Consider the following 26,657-nt stretch of genomic DNA (forward strand, 5'->3'; position numbering starts at 1 on the left):
ACTTCTATTTAAGTGAACAAATTTTCTTGGCACTTACATCTCTAAAATGAAAACTAGAGAGCTGATACCAAACCATCTCTTCCTGGTATTAAGTAATAATCATACACACACGAAGTGTTTGGGGGAAAAGCCCAATAACATTCTGTTTTGTCATGCTTAAAAATTATTTATCAAAATGTGTGGTATGTGTGTATATTTATGTTCTGATCATTTGTATACTAATAATAATGTAATGAGGACTCAATCCAGAAGAAAACTAATTTTTACACTTAGAGTCTTACGATTTCAGGAAAGAAAAAATCTTAAACTTTAATTTCTATACATGTTTTTACAATAGAAAGATGATAAACTAGTTAACAACAGACTTGAAAATGGATTAGGATAAATTCAACAGTAGGGGTTGGAAATATGAATTTAAGGAGGAAAGGGAATGATGTAAAATTTCCAACTGTTAAAATCTTATGGTATTTTTAAATGGATGATGGTGATGGTTAAATTGCTGCAGTATTCAAATATATATTGGATATATTTAAGAAATCTATGTAAGTTATATTTTTAAATCTCAATATTTAGAATATAACAGAAATTACATCCTTTGTGAGTAAAACTTACATAAAAGTTTAGATTTCAACTTGATATGTATGAGGAGTATATACAAGGGTTTCCAAAATTATTTTAGCAAGTACACTGGCTTCATAAATATATCATTTTATACTTACACAAACATTTCTATGGATTAATTTATAGAAGTGACATTGATATATCTGAAGGTGTACACATTTACATTTTGTAATAGGTATTGCCAAATGGCATACAGAAAGGTAGTGCCGATTTATGTTCCTGTGGATAATAGTGTAACTACTGTTTCCAATAGATAATTACATTATTTATCAGATCACTTTGCATAGCAAATTTGGGCCTGTAGTGAGCAATTTTTAAAGGAATGCAAATGTGGAGAGCTACTTTTCCCCACTTAGCATTGCTTGTCAACAATCCGAGTGAATCACTACTACCTCTCCTCGAAGCAAGACTGCAGTAAGACGTGTCCCCCCTTTCCCTGATCTAAATTAGGTCCCCATGCTATCATTGCTAATTTCACCTTTTATCGTTCTTTTGTAGAAACTAGGAGAATTTGTAATTATACATACAAAAGCCTGTCTCCCTCAGTGGGTTTTTAGCTCCATGTGGGCAGGGAATGTGGCTGTTTTCCACCCCTATATCCCCCTTTGCCTAGCTCATAGTGTATGCTCAGAAAAATAGCCACTGAATGAATGGGCTGAGCGTAAGTGAGGGAAATTCCAAGATGCAGGATCATAATACACAATCTGCATTGCCACTAGCCACGTGTGACTATTTACATTTAATTAAATAGCTATACTTACCCATAATCCATGCACTTTGTAACCACGTGGGGCTAGTGGCTACCATTTGAATAGTAGATAGATTATAGAAGACTTCAATCATCACAGCAAGTTCTACCGGACAGCGATGATATAGGATGATAGTACGTTCATTCTCAAAACTATCCCTATGCGGCCGGGCGCGGTGGCTCAAGCCTGTAATCCCAGCACTTTGGGAGGCCGAGACGGGCGGATCACGAGGTCAGGAGATCGAGACCATCCTGGCTAATACGGCGAAACCCCGTCTCTACTAAAAAATACAAAAAACTAGCCGGGCGACGAGGCGGGCGCCTGTAGTCCCAGCTACTCGGGAGGCTGAGACAGGAGAATGGCGTGAACGCGGGAGGCGGAGCTTGCAGTGAGCTGAGATCCGGCCACTGCACTCCAGCCTGGGCGGCAGAGCAAGACTCCGTCTCAAAAAAAAAAAAAAAAAAAAAAAAAAAACTATCCCTATGCTTGGCACAGAGTAAATACTTAAGAAATGTTTGATTGAATTAATGAGCAAATAACACTGTATCTCCCTCTCTTATTCTTGAGCTACATGTTTTGATGTAGAATTTGCTTGTACCAAATGGCCAAACATTCTCTGAACTTGCCTAGCACATTACATTTCTTGCCACAGAGTGCCTTGAAGAAGCCAGCCCCTTTTCCTGCTCATTTGAAAATGCATTAGAATAAAATAGAAAAAAACAAGCAATGTTCTGTAGTGGAGAGAATCCCTTGGATGTGAATCTGTGTGGGCCCTGTTACTTGTTGGTAGTGACCTTGGGCATGTTTTCTAACCTCTGGCCCTCTGTCTCTTTCTTTGTGGATTATAGTAATGCCCACACAGCATGGGGTGTTTTGTGCAGATGAAATGAGGGTGTGTGCATGTGAAGCATTTAGTAGTGGCATGGCTGGCACATGGAGTTCAAAACAGTAGCTCAAAACTTATTTATGGCCAGACATGGTGGCTCATGTCTGTAATCCTAGTGCTTTGGGAGGCTGAGGCAGGAGGATTGCTTGAGGCCAGGAGTATGAGATCAGCCTGGGCAACATAGCAAGATCCCATCTCTACCAAAAAATAAGACAAAACAAAAAATAGCTGGGTATGGTAGCTATAACTACCTGGGAGGCTGAGGCAGGAGGGTTGCTTGAGCCCAGGAGTTTGAAGCTATAATACCATAAGCTATGATCACACCACTGCATGCACTCCAGCCTGGGTGACAGCAAGACCCTGTCTCTTAAAAAAAAAAAAAAAACACCCTCGAAAACTTATTTACTCTCAGCAGCTTGTGTCCTGCAAACTTCACACCTGGATTATAAATGAAAACACAACAGCTGATCTCCTATATCCTTACACATTTTGGAGGGCTTATTTTCCTGAAGAATCTAATCATTGCTAATCATTTCAGTTAGTGATTCAGCTAACACAGGTGTTCATTTGACCCCCCCCCCTAATACTGGGCCCATCTTGATAGTCTGCACAGATTTTCCACACTAGTCAAATGACTGAGGCATGGAGTGAGACTTCCTCCTCCCATTCAGACTACCTCATGGTGTTTCTGCAATGCAGAGAAAGTACCTGCGGCCCTGTGGGTTTAAAGTTTACTCATCTTAGACCTTGGGAAAAAAAAAGGTAGGGAAGGGGGAATTTCTAGCCTTGCTCTGAGATCCTTGTTTCCAAATCCTACAGCTCCGTTAATGGTGCATGAAAACAGAATTCTATCTGCATGATTTGAAAGGGTTTTCACGTGGTCTCTCATTTATGAAAGGATAACCTTATGAAGCTAATGGCTCAGATAATTATCTCATTTTTTTTTTTTTCTGCTGGAAAATCTGAAGCCTAGAAAGGTTGTTTGTTAATGTGTTTAGTAATCATTTTTTGAACTCTCACTACAAGCCATAAGTGGTCTTAAGTCCAGGGAAACAGAGAGAAAAGTCACAGAGAGAAAAGCCATAGCTTCTTCCCTGGCTGGTGGGAGAGGCAGAGAAGTCAATAAGAAATGTCAGTACAGGGCACTAAATGCCGAGATCAGGGTGATGGGTGAGTAGGGATGCACCCACCCAGTCTTAGGGTGCAGTCTGGCTTCTTGGAAGAGGCCTGAGTTGTGGCACTGAAGGAAATTAGTCGGGAGAGGAAGCCCTGAAGGGACATACGCAGATCAGGACTGTACACCTCTCTGGTGTCAGCATGTTAGTGGTAAGGGGCTTGAAGTGAAAAATCTATTAACAGTGGTTCCAGGCAAGAAATTCAGTGGCTTTAACAATCTGAGACAGGGTGTGGAGGAGAAGGGATGGCTTCCAGAGATATTGGGAGGTAGCGACGTTGCCAGGTTTGAGCTGTAAGCAAACTTATATCCTAAAGCTCCGTTTAAAGTGCACAGCAACATGCTATAATGAATGCAGAGAATGATTTAGGAGCTCCCAAAGCACTCTGCTGGTGACAGCTAGCCTGACTTAGCCTTTTGACTGTTTCTCCTCTGTGCTTTCAGTGGATGTGCTTTACGTCACCTGTGGTCACTGGTACCATTGCTCCTATCCATGGAAAAAGAAGCTACATTTTCTAATTGAACCAAATAGGGTGTGACTGAAGTTCATGGAAAATGAGCAACTTCATGTGCCATGAAGAGTCAAAGGCCCTTTCCAAGCCAACTCCATCGTGCCCAACATGAATTATCCCCGTATGTCTGCAGAGAGTTTGTTGTCCAAGTATCACAAAAGCAAAGGGCCTCTCGTCCTTAGGAAACTAACTTCTTAAAAATACCCCAGCATTTGCCAGTTCGATAGTTTTGGACTGACTTAAGGGCATTAAAACCTTTTTCTCTTAAGAGGAAAAATTCCCAGCCAGGCCGAGAAAGCTCATATCAAGTTTCAGCTTGATTCATTTCAAAACCGCCATGAAAATTGGGACATTTTCTCCACACCACGATGGGTTAGTCATGGAAATTCTGCCTTAATCGCAGCTACCATGGCCACAGTCATGAAGCATGTGCTCTGTGCCTCTGAAAAGTGATGTGACAGTATTGGAGAGTTTCTGCGCTTTACTGTCAGAAAGCAGAAATGCGTCACAGTTCATGATCTATGAAACATGCCAGGGTAACCTGAGGTTCCCTTTTCAGCATGCGATCTCATATTTGGTACATTTTTTTTCTGTATGGCAGTTTGGTTTGGTAGCTGTTTCCAAGAAGTGCTCTTTCCAAACTAAAACTATAGAAAGTTAAACTTAGCAGAAATGTGCATTAAGCTGGGTGTGGTGGCTCATGCCTGTAATCCCAGCACTTTGGGAGGCCAAGGTGGGTGGATCACCTGAGGTCAGGAGTTCGACACCAGCCTGGCCAACATGGTGAAACCCCATCTCTACTAAAAATACAAAAATTAGCCAGGCATGGTGGCGCACACCTGTAATCCCAGCTACTCGGGAGGCTGAGGCAGGAAAATTGCTTGAACCCGGGAGGCAGAGGTTGCAGTGAGCTGCAATTGTACCACTGCACTGCAGACTGAGGGACAGAGCAAGACTCTGTCTCAAAAAAAAAAAAAAAAAAGCATTAAGGGATTAAGAGTGGCTTCCCCTGAGGGACTTGGACCTTCCTCTTACTCATGAGTGACAGAAATAGAGCAGTCTCCTCTGCCATCTGTCCTGGAGACACTTGCTAAGTGTGGCCAGGCTTCACTGTGCATAGGTCTTCTTAGTGCAAACCTCAACCAGTAAAACAGAATGGGCCAATCCGCCCTCTCTGCATCCATAGCAAAGAATGCTTCTTCAGCCTTGAAACTGCTCACATCCTGCTAGGAGCCATTTCTATAAGCTACATTCCTGGTTTTTTTCTTGAGATAGTTTGTTCATTCATTTGCTTGTTCCTTTATTGACAGAGGAACCAGCATATTTTCCCTAGGGACATTCTAGACTTTGAGAACGCAAGGAAGAGTTCCTGCCCTCCTGGGGCTTACAGCCTAAGTGCGGGAGACAGACATCACACTTCTGGATTGTTTTAAAAGTATAATTCATTACAGACTGCCACCTCACACATTCTGAAATCCTAAACTGCCAGATGGACTTAATTCAGTGAGCCCAGGAAGGTCGGGGGTTGGCAAAGATGGACTCCTCCCTGGAGTCCTGGCAGAGGTTTCCTGGTGTGAACTTGTCCACCCCTGCACACAAGTGGACTTACCAAGTCCATCCTAAGAGGGGCCCAAAGCTGTCCCATCCCCTCCCCTGGCTCCCTGCATTCCTCTCCCACCCCACTGTTATGCTGGGTCACATCTTGGGCCTCTTCCTGGCTCCAGCTGCAGTGTGTCTGACCTGCCACCAATCATTCGAGCCTTTGGCCACCATTTTCGTCAAGTGCTCCAGCACCTCTGTGGCCCTCCAAATCAGGCCAGCGCTCCTCAGCCCAGCATGGGAGGACCACTGTTAGAGAGCCCAGGCAGGCTCTCTATTCACTGGGCCCTGTCAGTCACGTGGTGGCCTCTCCACTCCTCTGCTTGGCCAAATCCTCACTCCCTTCCCTCCCGTCAGCCCCCGGCCTCCTCTAGGGCAGTGCTTCTCAGCTTTTGCTGCATGTTCACATCCCCTGGGGAGACTGACACCTGCTTGTGCCCAGGATGCACCCCAGATGGGATGAGTCAATCCCTAGGATGCAGTGGTGTTTTGTTTTTTTAAATTGTGCAGGTGATTCCTCCATGCAGCTGAGGTGGAGAAGCAGAGTTAATTAGCCTTTTGTTGTTCTTTAATCACTTCATCCTGCTCAGCTTTTGCTCCTGAGCTTGTTTTAGTTTCCTGGACAGAGCCATGATATAGGTTTGTCCCAGCCAAGGCCCTTGGCAGCTGCCTGTTTGCTGGAACCTTTAACGACCCTCTCTTCCATCTCCTTCCCTGGCTGTCAGTCAGCATCTGCTTCTTGGGTTTTTGTCCTCTCTCCTCTCCCCGAGCCTTCCTCTGCCCCTCGTTATGCCTCTGTCCCCCCCAACCAGCCCCCCGACCCCCAACAAATTTCACTGTCCTGGGCCTTATTTCCTTCTTCCAGAACAGTTGGAGATCTGCATGGATAAGCTGCTAAACTCACTGTATGTAGAGTACATGCAAGGATATTTGTGCGGTGTTCTTCCAGAACAGTAAAACTTAGGAGGGGGAAATGATTTGGAAACTAGCTATCCAACAAATGGGATTGATTAATTGCAGTGCAACAACAATTAAAATATTTACAAAGATTTTTAGAGACAAGGCGTATCAGGTTAAGTGAAATAAGCAGAATGCAATATCACATATAGTATGAGCTATACTATCTATTTATAGGAAAAAAAGCCTGGAGGAAAATATATGAAAATACTAACAGTGCTTGTCTCGATGTGGTAAGATTATAGTTGACTTTTTTTGTTGTTACAATTTCATGTTTTGTTTTTTAAAAATTATACACTGATCATGTATTACATTTGTCATCGGGGAAAAGTGATTTGAAAAGATGAATTGGGGAGGTTCATGTCAGATGGTGGCTTTTTGCATCCATCCAAGTGTGTAATGGGGAGTTTTCATTTTAGACAACATGGACTTACTAGAGGAGAGTCCCAGGGTAGAGTCTGGAGGAGAACCTTTTAAGAAAATAAGTTTCTCCAGCCTGGGCAACATGTCGAAACCCCGTTTCTACAAAAACTACAAAAATTAGCCAGGTGTGGTGTTGCGTGCCTGTAGGGAGGCTGAGATGAAAGAGTCACCTGAGTCCAGGAGGTTGAGGCTGCAGTGAGCTGAGATTGTGCCACTGCACTCCAGCCTGGAGACAGAGCAAGACCCTGTCTCAAAAAAAAAAAAAAAAAAAAAGAGGGAGGGAGGAAAGAAAAGAAGAAAGAAAAAATAATAAGAAGGTTCTCTTAAAGGAAGGCCCCTTAGAGGGTCAGCCCAGTGAGACAGCACTGGAGAAGCACATTCTAGCAGGGGAGTCTTTGCCCTCCCCTGGCACCCTGCTGAGCCAGCTAGAGAGGTGGGTGCCTTTATGAGCCTCACTCAGGTACTGGGTGCTGATGGGCTCCCTCTTGGCTTCAGAGCACCACTGATGTTTTTCTTTGTGCCATCTCTGCAGATGGTTAACCTTCGTTATACCTGCCTTGCCCTGATAAGAGGAGTTAATTGAGTAATTATTCATTCATCAGGTGCTAGGATAATGTCACTTAATATAATCTCAGGTGTAATTTAATGGCTTCTCCTGACCAGTGACTTGTGCTTGATTTTGCATATTGTACTAAAGAAAATAGTTTGCAGCTAACACCTGCCTGTTCATTAATAGAATAAAGCTGTCACACAGCCAGACCACTTATTATAACCATCAGCAAAAGAATTCTCCCAAAAATAAAGTGAGGGGAAATGCACATCATCTTTTTTAACTTCTCTGTCCTGGACCAGTATAGCTGCAGTTATGGCAGTTAGGATGTTTTTAGCTGCAAATAAAGAATATCTGATTAAAACTGGCTGAAATAACAAGGGTTTGTTAATTTCACATGGCAAGAAGTCTGGGCACTAGATCATCCCAGGGTTGCAACCCATCAGGGTTGTCAGTTAACGTTTTCCATTTTTCTGCCTCGCCGTCCTGTGACTAGATAGCCACATGGTCACAAGATGGCTGCCACAGCTCCAGACATCCCATCCTTACACAGTAGCATCCCAGGCAGGAAAGAAGAGGAACAGCAACACAAAAGGCCTTCTCACTTGCCTCTCTCTGGACAGAGAGAAAAATCTGTTTCCCACAGGCTCTCAGTATACTGCCCTGTATTGCTCAGTAACTCAAATTGGACTACATAGCTGCCTCTAGACCAGTCACAAGTGCAGAGGAGCAGGACTGCCATCTCTTCTTGTCTTTTGGAATCAATGACTGACATCCACTCGCCTGTGGCTGTTGTACCTTGTAATAACTGCCTTTTGTGTCGAGACTGCCAGAGTGTTCTGTCTACTAAAATGGACTTGGATTTGTGGAAAAAAGAGGATTCTTCCTCTAATCCTCTTTCTGTAGCTTTTTAAAGATTTATGGATATAGCTATAGAAGAGAAAAAGAAAAATCCTGTTTTTCTCTCTTCCATGCAATAGCTTGTTAAACTAAGAAGGAAATGATTATTCCATTCAGTTTGAATCCTGTTTATTGAATGACCAAAGGATGTAAACAGCCTTTGTAAAAGATGAAGTGTAATCCAGACAGAAATGATTATTATTGAGAAAAAGAGGTGCTTATGACATATCATAAGAGCCTTTGCTCCTATTTTGGCTCTTAAAACTCTGTTTTACTTTTGTTTTAGACTTAGAAGGTTTTGACTCCGTGGTATCATCTACTGAGAAACTCAGTCATCCGACCACAAGCAGACCAAAAGCTACGGGGAGGCGGCCTCCGTCCCAGTCCCTCACATCTGTAAGTGTCTCCTCATACTGTATGTCCCCTTACTTCTCTACAGCTGAAAAGCAGGACAGATTAGAGACTCTAGATAAGGACTCTTCTGCAAGCAGCCGATTTGAGGACACCCCAGGAGAGGGAGGCCATGAGATACACTGCCAACCAAAAGTGATTTCAGAGTCTTCTTGAGTCAAGCAACATTTCTTTCTATTTGTTCTTTGTGTTTCTGCCAGCAAGGTAGGCGCTCCCTATTCCCACCTTCCTTTTCTTTCCTTCCAGACTGATTCTTATTTGAACCTGAAATGAAAAGGGTAAGAAAAAAATCACGTTTTATGGTGGGGAAAGGAGAATGAGGCTGGTTTGGTCTATAAACAAAACAAAACTTTACTCAATAAAGATCTGCTCCTATGTAGCATCAGGCAGCAGCCGAACCTTTCTCTCAAATCCCCGTTGCCTGTACCCCTCCACAGAATACCACGCAGACCTTCAGGAGATTGTTTTCAAACATATGAGGCACCTGATGATGAAGGAGAAACCGATTGGAACACTCAGGATAACCGTAGAAGATTTTTGTTTGGGTCGTTTTGAATGACTTTTTATTGCGAACCTAGTACACGCTTATTGTACCAAATTTGAACTGAAAAATGCATAAAGAAGAAAGTCACCTGTAATCCTGCTCCCCAGTGCAAAGAACTGTTAACTTTTTGCTATACAGCCTTAGCTTTAAAAAAAAAAATTGTATATATAAAATTATTTCTTCACAAATAGGATTACGTAATATGCATCATTTTGAAACTTGCTTTTCTCCTCTTCTGTTGTGTTCCTTTCTCCCCAGTCGTGACACATTCTTCCCTGACATCACATTTCATGGCTGCCCATTTTTCTAACCTATGAGTATGTGAGTGTTTAGCCAATATACCATTATTGGGCATTTATGTTTTTTCCAGTTCCTCATTATAAACAACACTCAAATGAATGTCACTGCAGGAAAATCTTGATGCTGCTCTAAAATTATTGACTTGGGTAAAAATTTTCTGGAAGTGGGTCAAAGGGAAATGTATGCTTTGCTTTTGCCACAGGTTGTTCTGTCCCCTCCAAGCTCACCTTCCACAAGTTGTGTCTGTGTATAAGACCTCTCTCTCTCTCTCTATCTGTTTATTTCTGTATAGCACATTGCCTTGTTCCAGTGAGTCTAAGTCCTTATAACCTCTACCCAGATAAACCAAGGAATTAACCTTTTGCAGGTTTCCCAGGACACATCCTATTTTCATGTCATCACTGATCCCACCTAAGGTGTCATCATTTAGAAGAAAAAGAATGTCACTTCCTTGGAACCTCTTCTCTCATATCTAGAGTCTGGAAGTATGGTTTGAGTCATCCTATTTTTCCTCTTAGTATGAAACAAACCTAACTTTGCATCGACACATTTTTGGGTGAAAGACTTTTAAAAGTAGCTGACTTTTTTTACTGTTATACAGACTTCTCTGTCAACACCACCTTCTTTCCCCTCTCCCTCTCACCTTTTCACACCCCACCCCAACACCCCTCTTATACCCACGACCTGTTTAGTTGCTTCTTAGTATCTCTATATTTTGTTTTTCAATCCTACCTCCTCCATCTTCTCTATAAATCCTTCATCATTTTTGTCTTCCTTCCAAATCCTTCCCAACTTTTCAAGGTCTAGAGAGCCTTGTGACTTCCAGAATTACAGACAGGTTTAAATTACCATCTCTTGTCTCATCTTGGTCCATACTCCCATGGCTGAGAGTTCGTATGTATTTGGGGGATGTGGTAAGGACATATCATCTTCACTGCCTTCAGACAGTTGTTCATTCATTCAATAAATCTTTATAGAAATCTATCCCCTATGGGCTCGGCACTGTGCCAGGTACCAAAGATAAAACTGGAATGAAAAGCACATGGTCACTGTCTGCAAGAGGCTTATGACACAGTGACTCGAAGTTTGACATTTTATATGAAGTGATTTCATTTGCAGACTTAGAACAAAAGGATATATTTGTGCTTTAAAGTATAAATATTGTATTCTCTTCCCTTCATTCCCGTTCATCCCCACTTGGATGTGTACTTTGAATTCCTATTTAGTCTTCTTCCAGTTAGCACCTGTGGATTTTTCATAGGCAAGTGGAGGCTTAGTGGATATGGGCATATTCCTCAAAGGCCATTGGGGGGAATGATGGAGGAAATATACCAGTCATGATTCCCCAGCCTGGGGCCTCTGACCCTAGCTGAAGCTCTTTATGCTTATAGGATTCAAAGAGCAAGCTTTGATTGGCAACTCATGAACCCTAGGTTGTACTGGAGGGAACTGGCTTTTTGAATAAAATCTCAAAATGAGAGGATCCGGGCACGGTATGGTGGCTAAGCAGTTAAGCCTAGATTAATAAGAAGGCTTGGTGGTGGGGGAAACGTTATTCTAGGTATTGGATTTTCAGATTAAATGAAGATTTAACAAATAAAACCTGTTAAATTGAAAACTTTGCTTAAAAATTCCCTAAAATGCATTAGATTTCTGCCTTAAGTATACAGAAGAAAACATACAATATTTTTGGGTGTAATTTTTCTATAATGATGCCAAGTGGTGACTTTAAATGGGACTGTTTTTCTACCACCAGGGTAGAAAGCATAGAGATGAAGCTGAAGATGAGCTTGTCCAAAGAGATCTCTGGAAGATTCTTCATTATAAAGGATTCCTTGCTATAGAGGAACTCTTATTTTAATTTGCTTTGTTCTAAAATAGGGAAATTCTAGCCCAGTAATCATCTATGACCAAGTGAATTCCAGTGAATTGGTCCAGAATTTTTTTTTTTTTTCAGACAGGATCCTGCTCTTTTGTCCAGGCTGGAGTGCAGTGGTGCAATGTCAATGGCTCACTGCAGCCTGGACCTTCGGGGCTCAAGTGATCCTTCCACCTCAGCCTCCCGAGTAGCTGGGACTCCAGGTGCACACCACCGTGCCTGGCTAATTTTTATATTTTTTGTAGAGATGGAGTTTTGCCATGTTGCCCAGGCTGGTCCCAAATTCCTGGGCTCAAGAGATCCTCCCACCTCAGCCTCCCAAAGTGTTGGGATTACAGTCATGAGCCACCACACCTGGCCTCATCTGGCTTTTTTATCTTTACAGTGATCTTCACAGTGAGGCAGAAAGAACAGGGGTGTCGTCCTGTATTTTACCAAAAGATGCTGCCATTCTGTAAATATACTGTAGCAATACAGACTCCAAAATGGATGTTGACTGTCAGCAATAATGAGTGCAGAGATTTAGCAGCAGATACCAAAGGAGATATGAGCTTGTTGCACTAGCGAGCAGGGCTGTGCTCTCAAGCTGAGGAAATACCAGTCACTGGACCACAGCCTGGTGAGCCCTTATCCCTGGAAATGGTTTTCTCTCAGACACATCGTTTATGGCACTTCCGTATGCAGCAGATTTAGCAATCCTGGAAAAGGTCAAGGAAAAGGAAGAGGAGGGAATGGAGGAGAGCAGATTAGAGCAGCCTCTTGTTGACCTGTGTGGGGTTCTTCCTGGTGGACTGTCAGCCCTGTGAGGGCAGGCATTCTGTGTGGCATGTCACTAAGTCTGCAGTACAAGCTCAGTGCTTGGCACATGGTAGCAAATGTTTAGAGGAAGGAGCAGGAAAGGATGGACGATGGATGCTTGCAAGACTGAAGTGATCGATGGACATCAGTGGCAAGATCCCTGGTTTAGGAAACCTTGCTTCTTAGTTGCAGTTCTGCCACTAATCAGCTCTGTGACTTGAGCGCGTGGATAACAGCACACTTTTTTGCCTCACAGGGTTATCCTGAGAAGACAAAAGAGCAGTGTCGAGGGCTTTGGAAAGCACATAGCATTATATTCACGAAAGCGGTGTCAGCTAAGGTGTAATTCTGACAAAAGCATTTTCTTTTGGCTTTATCAGTCATCCCTTTCAAGCCCTGATATCTTCGACTCCCCAAGTCCCGAAGAGGATAAGGAGGAACACATTTCACTTGCGCACAGAGGAGTGGACGCGTCAAAGAAAACTTCCAAGACTGTTACCATATCCCAAGTGAGTGACTAGCCATGGCGAGGGTGTCCCTGTCATTTCATGCATGTGCTAATGATGGGTTATAAACCAAACAAAGATACACAGACAGTGCAGGTGTTTGTCATTCTTCAATGACAGCAATTCTATTACTCATCAAAATCCTCGAGGCATGTTGCAGTCTCCAAAACTAGGCAGAATCCCTGAGATACAAGTTCAGTTGTTTATTTCCCATGTTTCTCTCTTGTGGTTTGATCTCCTCTTCATACCATCACACACACATTCACAAATGCCTTCACACACTACCACCATCACCACAACCAGAACAATTTAAAAAGCCTTGAGATGTCTAGAGAGAAGACATTAAATATATTAAATGCTGTGCCCTCTGCCCACAGATCTTGTCTTTTATGTTCAAAGCTGGTCACAAATTATAGTTGGAAGATCATAAATATAGATAACTAATGTGGTCTCTTAAAGAAAATTGATTTGGATTCACATTCTATGATAAATGTATAGTCTAAAAACACTTTAATTTTATTCCATGCCCAGAGAATAGTATAGATACTTTAAGTTATTAGTTTATGAGAAACAAGGAAGACACTTAGCTCTTGGCAACTGCATGTAACTTTTGAGGAACATCTTGTATAAATTCTCTTCTTCCTATGAATACGAACCAAGATTTTAAAATTCCATTTTCTCCCACTAAGCAAACCAAGTCGATTGGAATTATTTTCTCTGAATATTAGCAACTTCTTTCTGTCTAAAAGCAGAAAACTGTAGTCACTTGAAGCAGGAATAGCACAAAGAAATCAGTTTACCGTGGAATTTTCCTTCTCCGTAGATTTAAGAATTTACATGTATAGATTTTCTTACAAATCTGATACAGTATGCAAAACGTGATCCTATACGACAGATCAATTGTAATTATTCACAAAACCGAAGCATTCTTCTTTATAAAAGGATTCCATTTGCAGAAATTGGATTTAGACCTGTTTTTTTCTGGTGACTGTAGGTATAGGTTCATTCTGACATCCCTGGGGTGTCTCTACAGTGACATCTACTGGTGGACAGTGGGTTTTCATGGTTCTGATTTGCACAGTTCTATCCCATTAGCCTATTTACTTCCCCGGAGTTGTCATGTCGTGCTCTTCACTGCTTCTAGAAATTCCACTTGAACTAATTTGATCTAGGGAAGGTGGTGGCCTATACTCTGTGAGGGCTTTAAAATTGCTCAGTAGCCGAAATGGCCGGGAGAGCAAGTCATGTAGGAAATGCCAAGGGAAGCCTTGATTCAAGAAGTGTCTGGAAGTCAGTCAGTGCAAAGGCATTGATTGGTGGGTCACAGGAGTATGGGAGGTCCGCAAAGATGCAGGATGGGAAACAGGAAAAGGCATAAGCCCAGGAATAGGTGACAAGCAAAGGAGAGAAGGACAGGAGAGTGCAAATCTTCAGACTCAGGTAGCCACAGTTGCAGTGCTGGACTTGAGGGATCTGGTTGATAGGGAATTGACTCCCCGTTTCCGCCGGTTGTTACCTATGAGTCTTGGGGAACTACTCGGCCACCTCTTTAAGCCTCCGTTTTCTGCTTGGTAAAATGCTTGTGCCAACCAATCGTTGTTCAAATTGTCTAGCCGGCGTCCGGCATGTGATCATTGCTCCAGAAATGTCAGTTCCTCTTCCCTCTTACTCTAACTCCTACTAATGATAAAGCACGGGCTGGTGGAGCTCTATCCCTGGCAGCAGAGAGCGCTTTTCCTCAATGGTAACTTGGCAGAAAAAAGGCGAGCAGAGAGGCTGGGAATGATGGCCCATCTGCTTTTGGCTTTCTCTGCCCAGTCTCTCCCTCTAGCACAGCCTGAATCCAGACTCTGCCTCCTCACCATGCCAGCCAAGCCCCTTTTGGCTCCTGTGCTGGGGTGGCCTGCTGGGTACCTGCTGCTGGAGGGAGTCTCGCGGCTGTGTTGCCAAGCTTCACCAGTCTCTACTTCTGCCCTACTGCTTATCCTCCCCGCCTCCCAACATCCTGTCCCACTCTTTTCCCTCCTTGCCACCTGCCTCGCAGCTCCCTTGTTGGTGCCTTCTCCCCCAGGGGCCTACTGGGCACCCCTCTTCTCTCTCCTCTATGACTGTCCTTCTTCCTGGGCCCTCCTGGCCTTCTCAGGACACTCTTTCTCCATCAGGCCTCCCCCGCCAGTCTCCTCCATCTTCAGCCTGGCCCTTCGCTGGCTCTTTCTCTCAGCGTATCGTGCAGCTTAGGGTCTCCCCAGTCCTGGAAAGTGAACGGAACCCTTCCCTGACCCCACCTCCCCCTGAGGCTTCCGCATGACCATGCTCCCTCTCTCCTGTCTTCCTGCCTCAAACAAGTTTCTGGAAAGAGAGTCCTAAACTTGCAGGCCACACCTTCGCCTCCCATCCAGGTGCTCATCTGCCGCCAGCAGGTTTCTGTCTCCCTGGCTCCACCAAGTGGACTCCACCCAGTTTTCCTCTCAGCACCCTTCACCCACGCATGCAACCACTTTGATCCTTCTGGACTCTCTTCTAGGCCTCTCTTCTGCTTCATCCCCTCTCCTCCTCCTCTTTCCCAGTCACTAAGGGCTCCTAAAATCCAATGTGTCAAAAACAGAATTCATTATCTGACTCTTTCAACCTGCTGTTTCTCCCATGAAAGGTACAATCTTGATGCCTGGTGTGTCCACTGCACCCGTGGTCCCTGATCTGTCCTTTCTCCTCCACCCTCTGCATCCTGTCCAGGACCACATCTCCCTGCTCACAAGGCATCTGTTCTATGAGGGCAGGGACTCCATCCTTCTGGCCCACTCCTGCCCCCAGCAGTGGGAACAATGCCTGGCGCTCTATGTCGGCTGCGCCTGCCTTCGCTCCATCACTCAAAGTTGTCCTGTGTCTGTCCTCCTAACCATTGCCTGGGTCAAACCCTGACCACTTCTAGCTTACGTTGTGTAAGACTCTCCCAGCAGTTCTCTCCAGCTCCAGATCTGCCAACCCTTAGGCCCTTCTGCAACCAGCATGGTCCTCAGCATGGTGTGCCCTCCTCTCACCCTTTCTCCCAGCTGCTTGTACCTCCCAGCCTTAGCTCTGCCCCCAAGGCCCTCTCTTGCCCCCTCTGATGCTCTAGCAGTACTTCCCACCAATGCATTTTGCTCTGTGGTCTCTAGACCTTTGCCTGGCGTGTTCCCTCCCGCTGCAGCTTGTTTCTCTAAGTGCCCCTCCTTTCCTCTGGCTACTTCTTGGTCCTCCTCCAAGACGAGACTGTCAGTACCTGCTTGCGATACCTGCCCATCTGGATGGCTGGCCCCTTTTCTGTGTTTCTGGGGCTCTGTATGCTCACCTCCCTCTGTGCAGTCATCCCCCCATCGCAGTGCGTTGGTCTGTCTGTCTGTCTGCGCCCCACTGGGTTCTGAGCTCCCTGGAGACCAGGAGAATGCCTCAATGTCTTGTTCACTTCAGAGTTTGTGGTGCCTGGCAAGTAGCTGGGCATCTCGGTGTGTATATTGAACCAGTCGGAAACTCTCTGTCCAGAAAGAAGGTCACATTTAAAATACATAGAAGGTGGCATGTGAGTAAGGGGGACATGCCTGTACCAAGCAGGCCCTTGGTGGCTTGTGGATGAAGGAACAAGTGAATGGAGTGTGTGGAGAGAGGCAGGGACAGTGGTGTTAACAGAGAGTTTGACTAACCAGGACAAAGACACAACACACAAATCCCCAGCCCTGAACCCTCCCTGCCTTCCCTCGTCACAGGTGTCCGACAACAAAGCATCCCTGCCACCCAAGCCGGGGACCATGGCAGCAGGTGGTGGTGGGCCAGCCCCTCTGTCCTCAGCGGTGCCCTCCCCGCTGTCATCCTCTTTGGGAACAGCTGGACACAGAGCCAACTCCCCTTCTCTGTTCGGCACGGAAGGAAAACCAAAGATGGAGCCTGCAGCCAGCAGCCAGGCGGCCGTGGAGGAGCTAAGGACACAGGTCCGCGAGCTGAGGAGCATCATCGAGACCATGAAGGACCAGCAGAAGTGAGTGTCCGGGGACTCTTGGCGGCTGTCACCCAGCTTGCTCTCCGCCAGGCCAGCACCTACTTCTGAAAGCATGGGTCCCAGCCTGCCTTGGATGGCGGGCCTGGTCTCCCCAGTGATGGTGGCAGCAGTGGTGGGAGTGTGTGTAGACCCCGAGAGTCTCAATTTATACTTAAATTATGCTGCATGTTTTTGCTGGACTTTGTGTGCAGGAAGGGCACAGGCTGGCCACGGGGCATAGAGGGATGAGTCCATTGCAGGGACTGATGCTCTCAGCAGACTGCTAAGAAGAAAAGCATTTAAATCCCCCATAAAACACAGTATGTACATGAACCACTTCTTAAATAAGCTCAACAGCTGGCTTTTCCTCTTGCAATAGAAAAATGGCAATTTCTTCACTTAGCTGCTAGATGAAGCAGTTGGCCTGCATTGAGGTACCGGTAATGTATGAAGAAGACGTAGGGAATCTTGAAGCCCAAGATTTTACATTGAGTAAGACGTTCTCACCATGAGACTGCAGTGGGCAGGGCAGGGCGGGGCGGGTCTTTCTCCATGCATGGCTGCACACACACTCTCGCCACATCTCTAATCCTCAAAGAGCACTTAGATGAGGAGAAAGACCTGGACACAAAAATAAGTATCATACATCAATATCATCCAGGATGTGGTTTGCAATGACAAAGCCCATAGGAGGATTAGAAGTAGAGAATGGGCACAGTGGCTCATGCCTGTAATCCCAGCACTTTGGGAGGCCAAGGCAGGTGAATCACCTGAGGTCAGGAGTTTGAGACTAGCCTGGCCAACATGGCAAAACCCTATCTCTACTAGAAATACAAAAAAATTAGTTGGACACGGTGGCATGCGCCTATAATCCCAGCTACTTGGGAGGCTGAGGCAGAATTGCTTGAACCCGGGAGGCGGAGGTTGCAGTGAGCCGAGATTGCGCCACGGCACTCCAGCCTGACAGAGGGTGACAGAGCGAGACTCCATCTCAAAAAAAAAAGTCTCAAGTGCTTTTTTTTGAGCACTGCTCTGAGTAAACTGCTCTGAGTAAACTGAGGTTCGAGGATTTTAGGGATCAGTTGGCTGTTTCTTGAGAGGATCAGGGGAGGCATCTCAAAGAGTTATTTCCCGGGTAGGATTTTGAACAATGATTTAGGATTGCTAAGAGCGTACTACTCCAGCAGCGAGAACATCATGTAGATTCCTGTCACACAGGGCAGCCTGGTGAGGTCAGCGCATCCCCAGGCGACTGGCCTTCTTGGATTGGAGGTGCCTGGGGTGGTGACAGGGGATGCAGCCAGAGACTTACAGCGATGAAGCCCTCTGCCAGTCTGGGGCCAGCAGAAGCCCTGTCACCTGCCTCTTTCTACGTGGCTAGAGGGCCCTAATGTGTGTTATGGTTACTTTGCAGGAATAACTGGGTTAAGCAAAGTTAATTTCTTTTCTTTTCTGAAGGCTCTCTTCAGAGCCTTCCCTTTGCATTGGGAGGATGGAGAGGATAGCATATGCAAGGTGTCCCCACCTGTTTAATCATAGAACCTTTTTTTCTAGAGCATCCTAGGATGAGGGTTCCATGGAATTCGCTTTGAGCAATGTGGCTCCAAGCAGGTTCTGTTCTACTCAGGCTGGGTGGTGCCATATGGAATTGAAGCCTCTTGGACTTACCCCAGCCTGGAAGAGATCTGTCAGATTAATATACAGGACTGGCAGGATGCTACTTGAGAGGGAATCCGGGGGCCAGCCAGGCTACCTCTAACCCCTTAAAGTCCCCAGCTCCTATCTGGCTCTGGAGGTTACTCATTTGGGTACCCAAAGGCCCCATCCATGTCCAGGTTACCTGTTTCCCTTGCCTAGACAGGACATCTCAGAGGCCCCAGGACACCCCAGAGCATTGGTTCTTGCCTTCTGAACAGGACCATCATGGTATCAGACTGGCTTGAATTCAGGGCTTTAGCCCTTTGGACCCTCTGAGAGATGCCTGCAACGTCTGAAATGGCCTGTGCTTCGGGGCTGCTACACCATGTTTCTCCCGCACTGGGAAGCCTGCAAATGGTTGGTGGGAATTGTCTTTCCCCGGCCAAAATCTCTTGAATCAACACCCCACGGTGGCCTCTCTTCCGAGTCCTGCCTTTTGCTACCTACGTCAGTCTGGCCTTTGTGCCCAGGGTCAGTGGGTCCCTACTAGTCTCTCGTGTTAGCTTTCTTGTCACTTTCCTGTTAGCCTTCAACTCAAGTCCACGCCAGCTCTCCTATCCCCAAATAAGCTGGTTCTCACCTCCCTGCTTTCCCTGGCTTTTCTCTCTCAATTCCCCGTCTTTCTTCCTCCTCATAGACTTAACACTAATTTTCATTTCACTAGTTCAAGACTTAGTGACTTTCTTTGGACTGCTTTCCCCAATTAACTGCTCACAGCTGGACTGCTTGAGGCTTTGCCTGCCAGTCTTCTGGGGTTGGAACATTTGCTTGGAGTCTCACCTTCTTCCTTCCTAATCCCTAAGTAGTACCCACTGAGATATGGGTGCATAATGTGTGCTTAAATAAATACAGTAATGAATCACAACTGGTTCACATCAGTTGTGATATAAACCCAGTATGTTGACAGCAGAGCTGGGACACTGCCCCAGAGATAGGGACTATCATGGTGCTCATCCGAAGTGAGAAAATGCAATATAACTTCCACCTTATTTTACTGTGGTGTGTCAGCCATCTTTGTTTCTTGATTTTCCATCCAGTCTGTAAAAATATGCATGTAAAATGGAGTGTTTGATACCTTAAAATGGAGGACAGCTCTCTGCCCAGTGTTTGGATGCTTGCAGTGTCCTAAGTATAGAGCCCTGACTTTGTGGGATGGTTAGTGTTGTGCACTTCATTATTTTTAATGTTGGAAAGGGCATTAGGCCATGGATCCTAAGTCATGCCAGTTTCTCTAAGACATGATTGCCATGCCATTATTCCAATTATTTTACCCCCAAGTTTTTGGGACTTACTGTGTAGGATTTTGTGAGAATCCATGAAAACATACCAGTAACCTTTTAGCAATTAAAAACCCTGTTGAAAATAAAGGAAATAGGCCAGGCGTGGTGGCTCACGCCTGTAATCCTAGCACTTTGGGAGGCTGAGGCGGGCAGATTACCTGAGGTCAGGGGTTCGAGACCAGCCTGGCCAACATGGTGAAACCCCATCTCTACTAAAAATACAAAAATTAGCCAGGCATGGTGATGCATGCCTGTAATCACAGATACTCGGGAGGCTGAGGCAGGAGAATCGCTTGAACCCAGGAGGCGGAGGTTGCAGTGAGCCAAGATCACCCCACTGAACTCCAGCCTGGGTGACAGAGTGACACTCCATCTCAAAATTAATAATAATAAAAATAAATAAATAAATAAAATAAAGGAAATATATATATGGAGTGGTAAAAACATCTGCAATAAAAATGAAGAGCCAGGCTTAGTGGTTCATGTCTGTAATCCTAGCACTTTGGGAGGCCAAGGCAGGAGGATTGCTAGAGCTCAGGAGTTCAAGACCAGCCTGGGCAACATAGTGAGACCCCATCTCTACAAAAATAATTTTAAAAATTGGCCTGGCACAGTGGTGTGTACTTGTAGTCCTAACTACTCAGGAGGCTGAGGTGGGAGGATCACTTGAGTTTGGGAGGTTGAGGCTGCAGTGAGCCGTGATCGTGCCATTGCACTTCAGCCTGAACAATAGAGCAAGACCTTGTCTCAAAAAAAAAAAAAAAAAAAATTATAATAAGTACATTTAAAGCCCAGTGATTGTGTAATAAAGGAGTGGTTATGGGGAAGATGACAGAATATGAACCTGTCATATTCTGACAGTTACGTGAAGTCTAGTCATTGGGCAAGTCAGGACACCATGCTGAGCCTCAGTTTCCCCATCTTCTCCTTTTGGGAGAAGTTTGGACTAAGGGATTTCAAAGGTCACTTCCACAACCACCAGCTGCTGGCTACATATTTTAGGGGCCCCAGAATAATGGCAAGCCTTTCTGCCTGAAACAATTTTAAGCAGTAACAATGCAAAAAAAAAAAAAAAAATGATGTTTTGTCCACAGTTTCTTTGTGAAAAAGGATCAGATGGATTTGTAGTGATAATAAGAGGTTTCTGATCTCTGATGAGGGAAGTCTGGGATTTTGGTTAATTTCATTGCCATTTGCTTTTCAGACGAGAGATTAAACAGTTATTGTCTGAGTTGGATGAAGAGAAGAAAATCCGGCTTCGGTTGCAGGTGAGTCCCTTTGGGTTCTGTTGCCTGTGAGTCCTAGGCTCAGTGGGGCAGGACAGAGTCAGGGCTTTTATTTCAAAAATAAATGATTGTCACCTCTCTGCAGATCTGGATACATTTCCTGTGACCATTTTCTTAGACTCGTATAGGCTTACTACATATCTTTTCCCCAGGAAGTCTTGGGGAAGGGAAACATTAGGAAATGTGCCCCAAATTGGGGTTCTCATTTGGAATTTATCTTTTTTTTTTTTTTTTTCTTTTTGAGACAGAGTATCGCTCTGTCACCCAGGCTGGAGTGCACTGGTGCGATCTTGGCTCACTGCAACCTCCGCCTCCCGGTTTCAAGTGATTCTCCTGCCTCAGACTCCCAGTCAGCTGGGACTACAGGCACATGCCACTACACCCGGCTAATTTTTTGTATTTTTAGTAGAGATGGGGTTTCACCGTGTTAGCCAGGATGGTCTCGAGCTCCTGACCTCAGGTGATCTGCCTGCCTCAGCCTCCCAAAGTGCTGGTATTACAGGTGTGAGCCACGGCGACTGGCCTGGAATTTATCTTAAATATCTCCTCTGCGAAAAGCCCCTCCCCCACCTCCATTTCCAAGAGGCCTCATTATATGTGGTCACTAGGGCTCCAGGGGCCACAGTTGTCCACGTTCAGGGGCATTTGCTCTTGATTTCTCACTGATGGCCATTTCTGTCCTGCCAGGGCATTAGAGCTCTTTCCCCTGTAGCTTCTGATTCAACACTGCCGTTACCAAATGGCAGAGAATGCGTGGGAGTTCTGATTGACCGAAGGTAGACTTTCAGCTTTCATCCAGTTGGTGCCCTTGTGGTGATGGGGGCCCATGCTGCTTAACAAAGGATAGGTAGCTGCTTGCCATCATTTTGGGGGTACTGACAGACACCCCCTTGAGCCAACCACAGCTGCCTTCCAACACTGCCAGATGGCCCAGCCTGATAGGACCGCCTGCTCTACCTTCTGGCTAGGAAACTGGAATTACTGCTGCTTTTGACAAACTTTGCAGCCTGGCAGCCTGAGGGTCAAAATGTTCACCATTTCCTAGTGCCTCGTGTCTGTGTGCCTGTTCTGTGTTGATGGCATTTCTGGCATTGCTATTGATTGTCCATTCCGATGTCATGTCACCTTTAAAATTGTCAGGTAGATAGTTTTCTTTCAGTCGACCAGGTTTATAATCTTTCAGCTTCTATAAAACCAGCCGATTCATTATGACTTTGTTCCATTCTTATTTTTCTCTTTCTAGATGGAAGTGAATGACATAAAGAAAGCTCTACAATCAAAATGAATACTTGATCAATGAAATGTCACATTATTCATCCTGAGTCCGAGACTCAAATTTTCTGCCCCAGCCAAAATAATCTTGTGCCAAAAGATTAAAGGTTTGCCTCAAAATGTCCCTGTTTGAAAGATTAGCACAAAAGTCTTGATAGCACAACACAAATTCCATCCAAGAGGAGAATCTTCCCCAGGGTTTAGTCCTGGGGCTGGCACTCGTTGTGACTTACACAGAGCAAAATTGTGCTAAAGGCTTTTCTACTCTGAGATCTCAATGCGAAATGAAAACTCAGGCAGTTTAGTCCATAGTGGTACTATTTTGATGATATTTTCCATTAATAAAATGTAATTTCAGATTATTCGTTTACAAGCTTTATAATTTTATGATTTTTTTAATCGTGTTTTGTCACAGACTTCCCTAGTGTTTGTACTACACGTAGTCAGAAGCGAGTGTCCTTTTCTTTTGCTTCAGGCTGAGAGCTGCCTCGCTCTTTGTCCCCCATTAGGATTCTATTACATATGCAATTGTAGGTTCAACCTGTCCCTTCCCCTGCCAGCAAACCCCACACCCTAAGAGAAATGTTAGCTTATATATGATGGTATATTTACAAAAAGAGAAAGAGAAAATCTGGTATTTGCAATGATCTGTGCCTTCTTTTTACCACCTCTTGATTGGAGCTTTTGTGATGCAGCTACCATGATTCAAAAAAATTAAAAAATTAAAATTAAAAAAAAAGTCTGCCACTTATCCAAGTCCACTAGAGGCCACTGTCTTCAAAGCTTCTCTCACCCTAGCCAAAGGTCCTAAGAGGAGACAGCTGTGAAGTTGGGCGTGCTCTGTGGCACCAGCTGTGACTTTTATATTTCTCCTAGTTTTAGGTTGTTCATGAAACTAGAAATGTCATCCCTGCTTGATTTTTCATCAGCCAAGTTAAACCCCTGCTTTCTGTCCTTTGCACCTTTTGCGTGAACAGAATATGCATTATTAAAGCAAAAATAAATAAAAGTAAAATGCAAATGAAAACAAGGGGGGAAAGTTGTATTATTTCCTGCACTGGGTTACCCGTGTGTGTTATCGTTTAAACTGTATTCACATAATGTCATTTGCCTTGCTCACTTGTAACCCCTTCCTCAGGTCCAAGAGAATGGGAGAAGGGTCATGTTGAAGTGTAGCCATTGGAACTTTCTTGCATTTATGGAGTTGCTTTTTCTTTCCCAAGGAAACTGATGTTTGCCTGTCCGCTTTATCTTTGTAGTACATGAACAGTTCAGCCTTAGACTATGTAACTGTTTTCTCATCCTTAGCTGAAAATGAGGAGCCTACTGTATTGCGAGACTGTTCAGGGGTAGGGGTGGAAGGGGTGGTCCCTTAATGGCCCCTGAAGATGTTGGATGTGTTTCTCGAAAGCTGCTTTGTCTATTTCCTGAGTTTAATAGTGAAACTACTAAACATTCATAGATTTGCACAGCCACAAAGAATGAGAGTTAATGATACTGAAGAAGTGATGCAAAAAAATCACATTATTGGTCATTGATAGTATTACAAATAAATGTCTCTTCCTTTCTCTTCTTCCCTCCCTCCCCTGCCTTCCTCTTGCCTATGTGCTCATCCTTGCTACCTGAGGCTGTTATTTCCCTCCAAGTATTTACTTGAGCCCGAACGCCTCGGTCTTCCTGGGTGGGGGCACAGTTAAGGGAAGGGAGTGTATGAGGAAGGAAACCTCACACCCTCCATTCCCACCCCTGGATATATTGCCTTTTCAGCAGCCTTGGGTTCAGTGTGCTTGGAGTCAGGAGTGCCAAGTTCCCAGGAGCAGCGGAAAATATCCCTGTACCCCTTGACAGTTTTAAGCATTTCTGCATTAAACTTGAAGATTCCAGAGATTCCCCACCACCTAATGATCTAAGAATGCAGATTGGATTCTTCGATGTTCAAATTTCTCATCTACTTATGAAAATCCCTAATTATATAGTTTTATATAACGTGTATACAGAGTAGGATTGTTGATTAAATTGAGCGGTTGGAACACCCTCATGGGGCACTGGCAACATGGAATGTAGAGAGCTGATGTCTTCCCCCTCATAGAGGCCATTGGCTTCCTTTGCATAAGGAGAGGGAGAAGTGATTCTGGAAGGAGAAGTTGGCATGTACAGCTTCATTGCTGCCCCTCGGGCTACCCAGCAAGAGGATTCTGCGTCAAGGAACTGGATGAGCCGCTACCCAAACAGCCACCATCTTTACTCTTTACAAAATGGACCCATCGAGAATGTTGAAAAGCTTGGAAGTATCACTTCTGAAAAAAAAAAAAAAAATTATTTTGCATTCAGCATGGACTCGACCAGGCATCTATGGAGATTATTTTTTGCTTCATTTTATAAGTTGTATTTAGAAAAGTCTTAAGTATTGTGCTTTGTAAAGAAGATGATTAAAATGAAATTTTGTGAGAATAGTTTTGTTCAAAGTTGTCATGGTCCAAGAGGAATGATTTTTTTTTTTTTTTTTTTGGAATACCATTTTTCTCCACTTTATACAATTTGATTTCTCTCGTAGAAATATCCTTAGAAGACATGGAATATAGGGCCTCCCCCCATCTTTCCCAAGTGAACAGAAATAATCTGTGAAATCTGTGCCTGTGAATTCTATTTTTTAAATTGTTCAGTTTTATACTCATATCTAATCAGAAAATGCCAGTTAGGTATAAATTCTTTTTTAGTGTAAAAATTTTGAAGTCATCATTATTCAAATAACTGTGTAAGGCCTTTTTTCTTTTTTGAGACGGGGTCTCTGTCATCCAGGCTGGAGTGTGATGGTGTGATCTCTGCTCACTGCAACCTCCACCTCCCGGGCTCAAGTGATTCTCCTGCCTCAGCCTCCCCAGTAGCTGGGATTACAGGCGCCTGCCACCGCGCCTAGCTAATTTTTGTATTTTTAGGAGAGACGGGGTTTCGCCCTGTTGGCCAGGCTGGTCTCAAATTCCTGACTCAGGTGATCTGCCCGTCTCGGCCTCCCAAAGTGCTGGGATTACAGGCATGAGCCACTGCGCCCAGCCAAGCCACTTTTATTCACACACAGTCCTCTAGGTGGCATGCTCAAGTACATGATTTGCTTTCTTCCGTAAGGACATCCTGTATGTGTCCTCACACGTGTCTTTGCTTATTAGTGGCAGGGTTTTCTTTCCTTTTATAACCCGTTCCTTGATGGGAAAACTGCAGGATGTGTAATTTATTGCTTAAAGTCGCCATGGTCTGTATAAAAATAATTCCCAGGTCCCACAAAGGCCTTTGTATTGTAATGCGAGGTCATCATGGTCCCCTTTTTGTGGTATGAGATTAGGTTTTAGTCCTCTAGTTATTTTAGCACAAATTAACATCGAGATGTTTTGGCACCAAGGGGGCTTGATGAAAGCTTCCCTCTTTGGTTTTGTACAAATGAGAACTGTAACAAAGCACGCATGCGTGGGTGACTGGCATTCAGCATGACTGATTGTGGCATCCGACAGAGGGAAGCCTAGGCACTTAGGACCTAAGCCCAGGGAAGAAGATGCTGTGCCCAAAATTAGCACAAGTGAAGGAGCACAATGGCGAAGCCAGAAATAAATATCAGTGGTGTAAGGACAGGCAAGGATCAGGTCTCTTAAGAGGATGAACTTTTCCTGTCACTCCTAGTCTTGTTCCTAGGGTCACCAAGGCTTGGTTCCCAACATGTGGAGCACAGGCAGCCCGTGCAACTGAGAAGAATCCATGAAGTTGGTACAGGTTTCCACGTGATGGTTTTACTTTATGCCCACCCCTTTTTTTTCTTTCTTTCTTCTTTTTTTTTTTTTTTTTTTGAGGTAGAGTCTCAGTCTGTCGCCCAGGCTGGAGCGCAGTGGTGCGATCTTGGCTCACTGCAATCTCCACCTCCCGGGTTCAAGTGATTCTCCCACCTCAGCCTCTCAAGTAGCTGGGACTACAGGCGCCCGCCACCATGCCCAGCTAATTTTTGTATTTTTAGTAGAGACGGGGTTGCACCATGTTGGCCAGGCCAGTCTCAAACTCCTGACCTCAGGTGATCCACCCACCTCGACCTCCCAAAGTGCTGAGATTACAGGCGTGAGCCACCATGCCCAGCCTATTTCATGTCTTTTGAATTGATCCCAAATTGAAGTGGCTGTGGGGGCAGGCCCTTTCCACAAATGACAGCGTGCTCATCGTGTTTGTGAATTTGGAATTCACAATAAAATGGGCTCTCCTTTTTTCTTGTTGGAGCAATAGGTGATAACTTATTTCAACCAAACAATAGAACAAGGTGATGTAGTAG

General features: G+C 44.7%; 1 protein-coding gene across 1 annotated transcript in view; it reads left to right on the forward strand.

Moving 5' to 3' along the window:
• Positions 1–24,805, forward strand: part of SH3KBP1 (SH3 domain containing kinase binding protein 1) — a 274,242-nt gene extending 249,437 nt beyond the window's left edge. Inside the window, 5 exon segments of the mRNA XM_033201026.1 lie at positions 8,658–8,767; positions 12,684–12,812; positions 16,550–16,818; positions 21,001–21,064; positions 22,326–24,805. Coding sequence (XP_033056917.1) covers positions 8,658–8,767; positions 12,684–12,812; positions 16,550–16,818; positions 21,001–21,064; positions 22,326–22,367 — 614 coding nt within the window. The 3' untranslated portion in view covers positions 22,368–24,805.
• The last annotated feature ends 1,852 nt before the right edge of the window (positions 24,806–26,657 follow it).

The sequence above is a fragment of the Trachypithecus francoisi genome, unplaced genomic scaffold, assembly GCF_009764315.1.
Source record: "Trachypithecus francoisi isolate TF-2019V2 unplaced genomic scaffold, Tfra_2.0 Lachesis_group6, whole genome shotgun sequence".
In the NCBI taxonomy this organism is placed as follows: Eukaryota; Metazoa; Chordata; class Mammalia; order Primates; family Cercopithecidae; genus Trachypithecus; species Trachypithecus francoisi.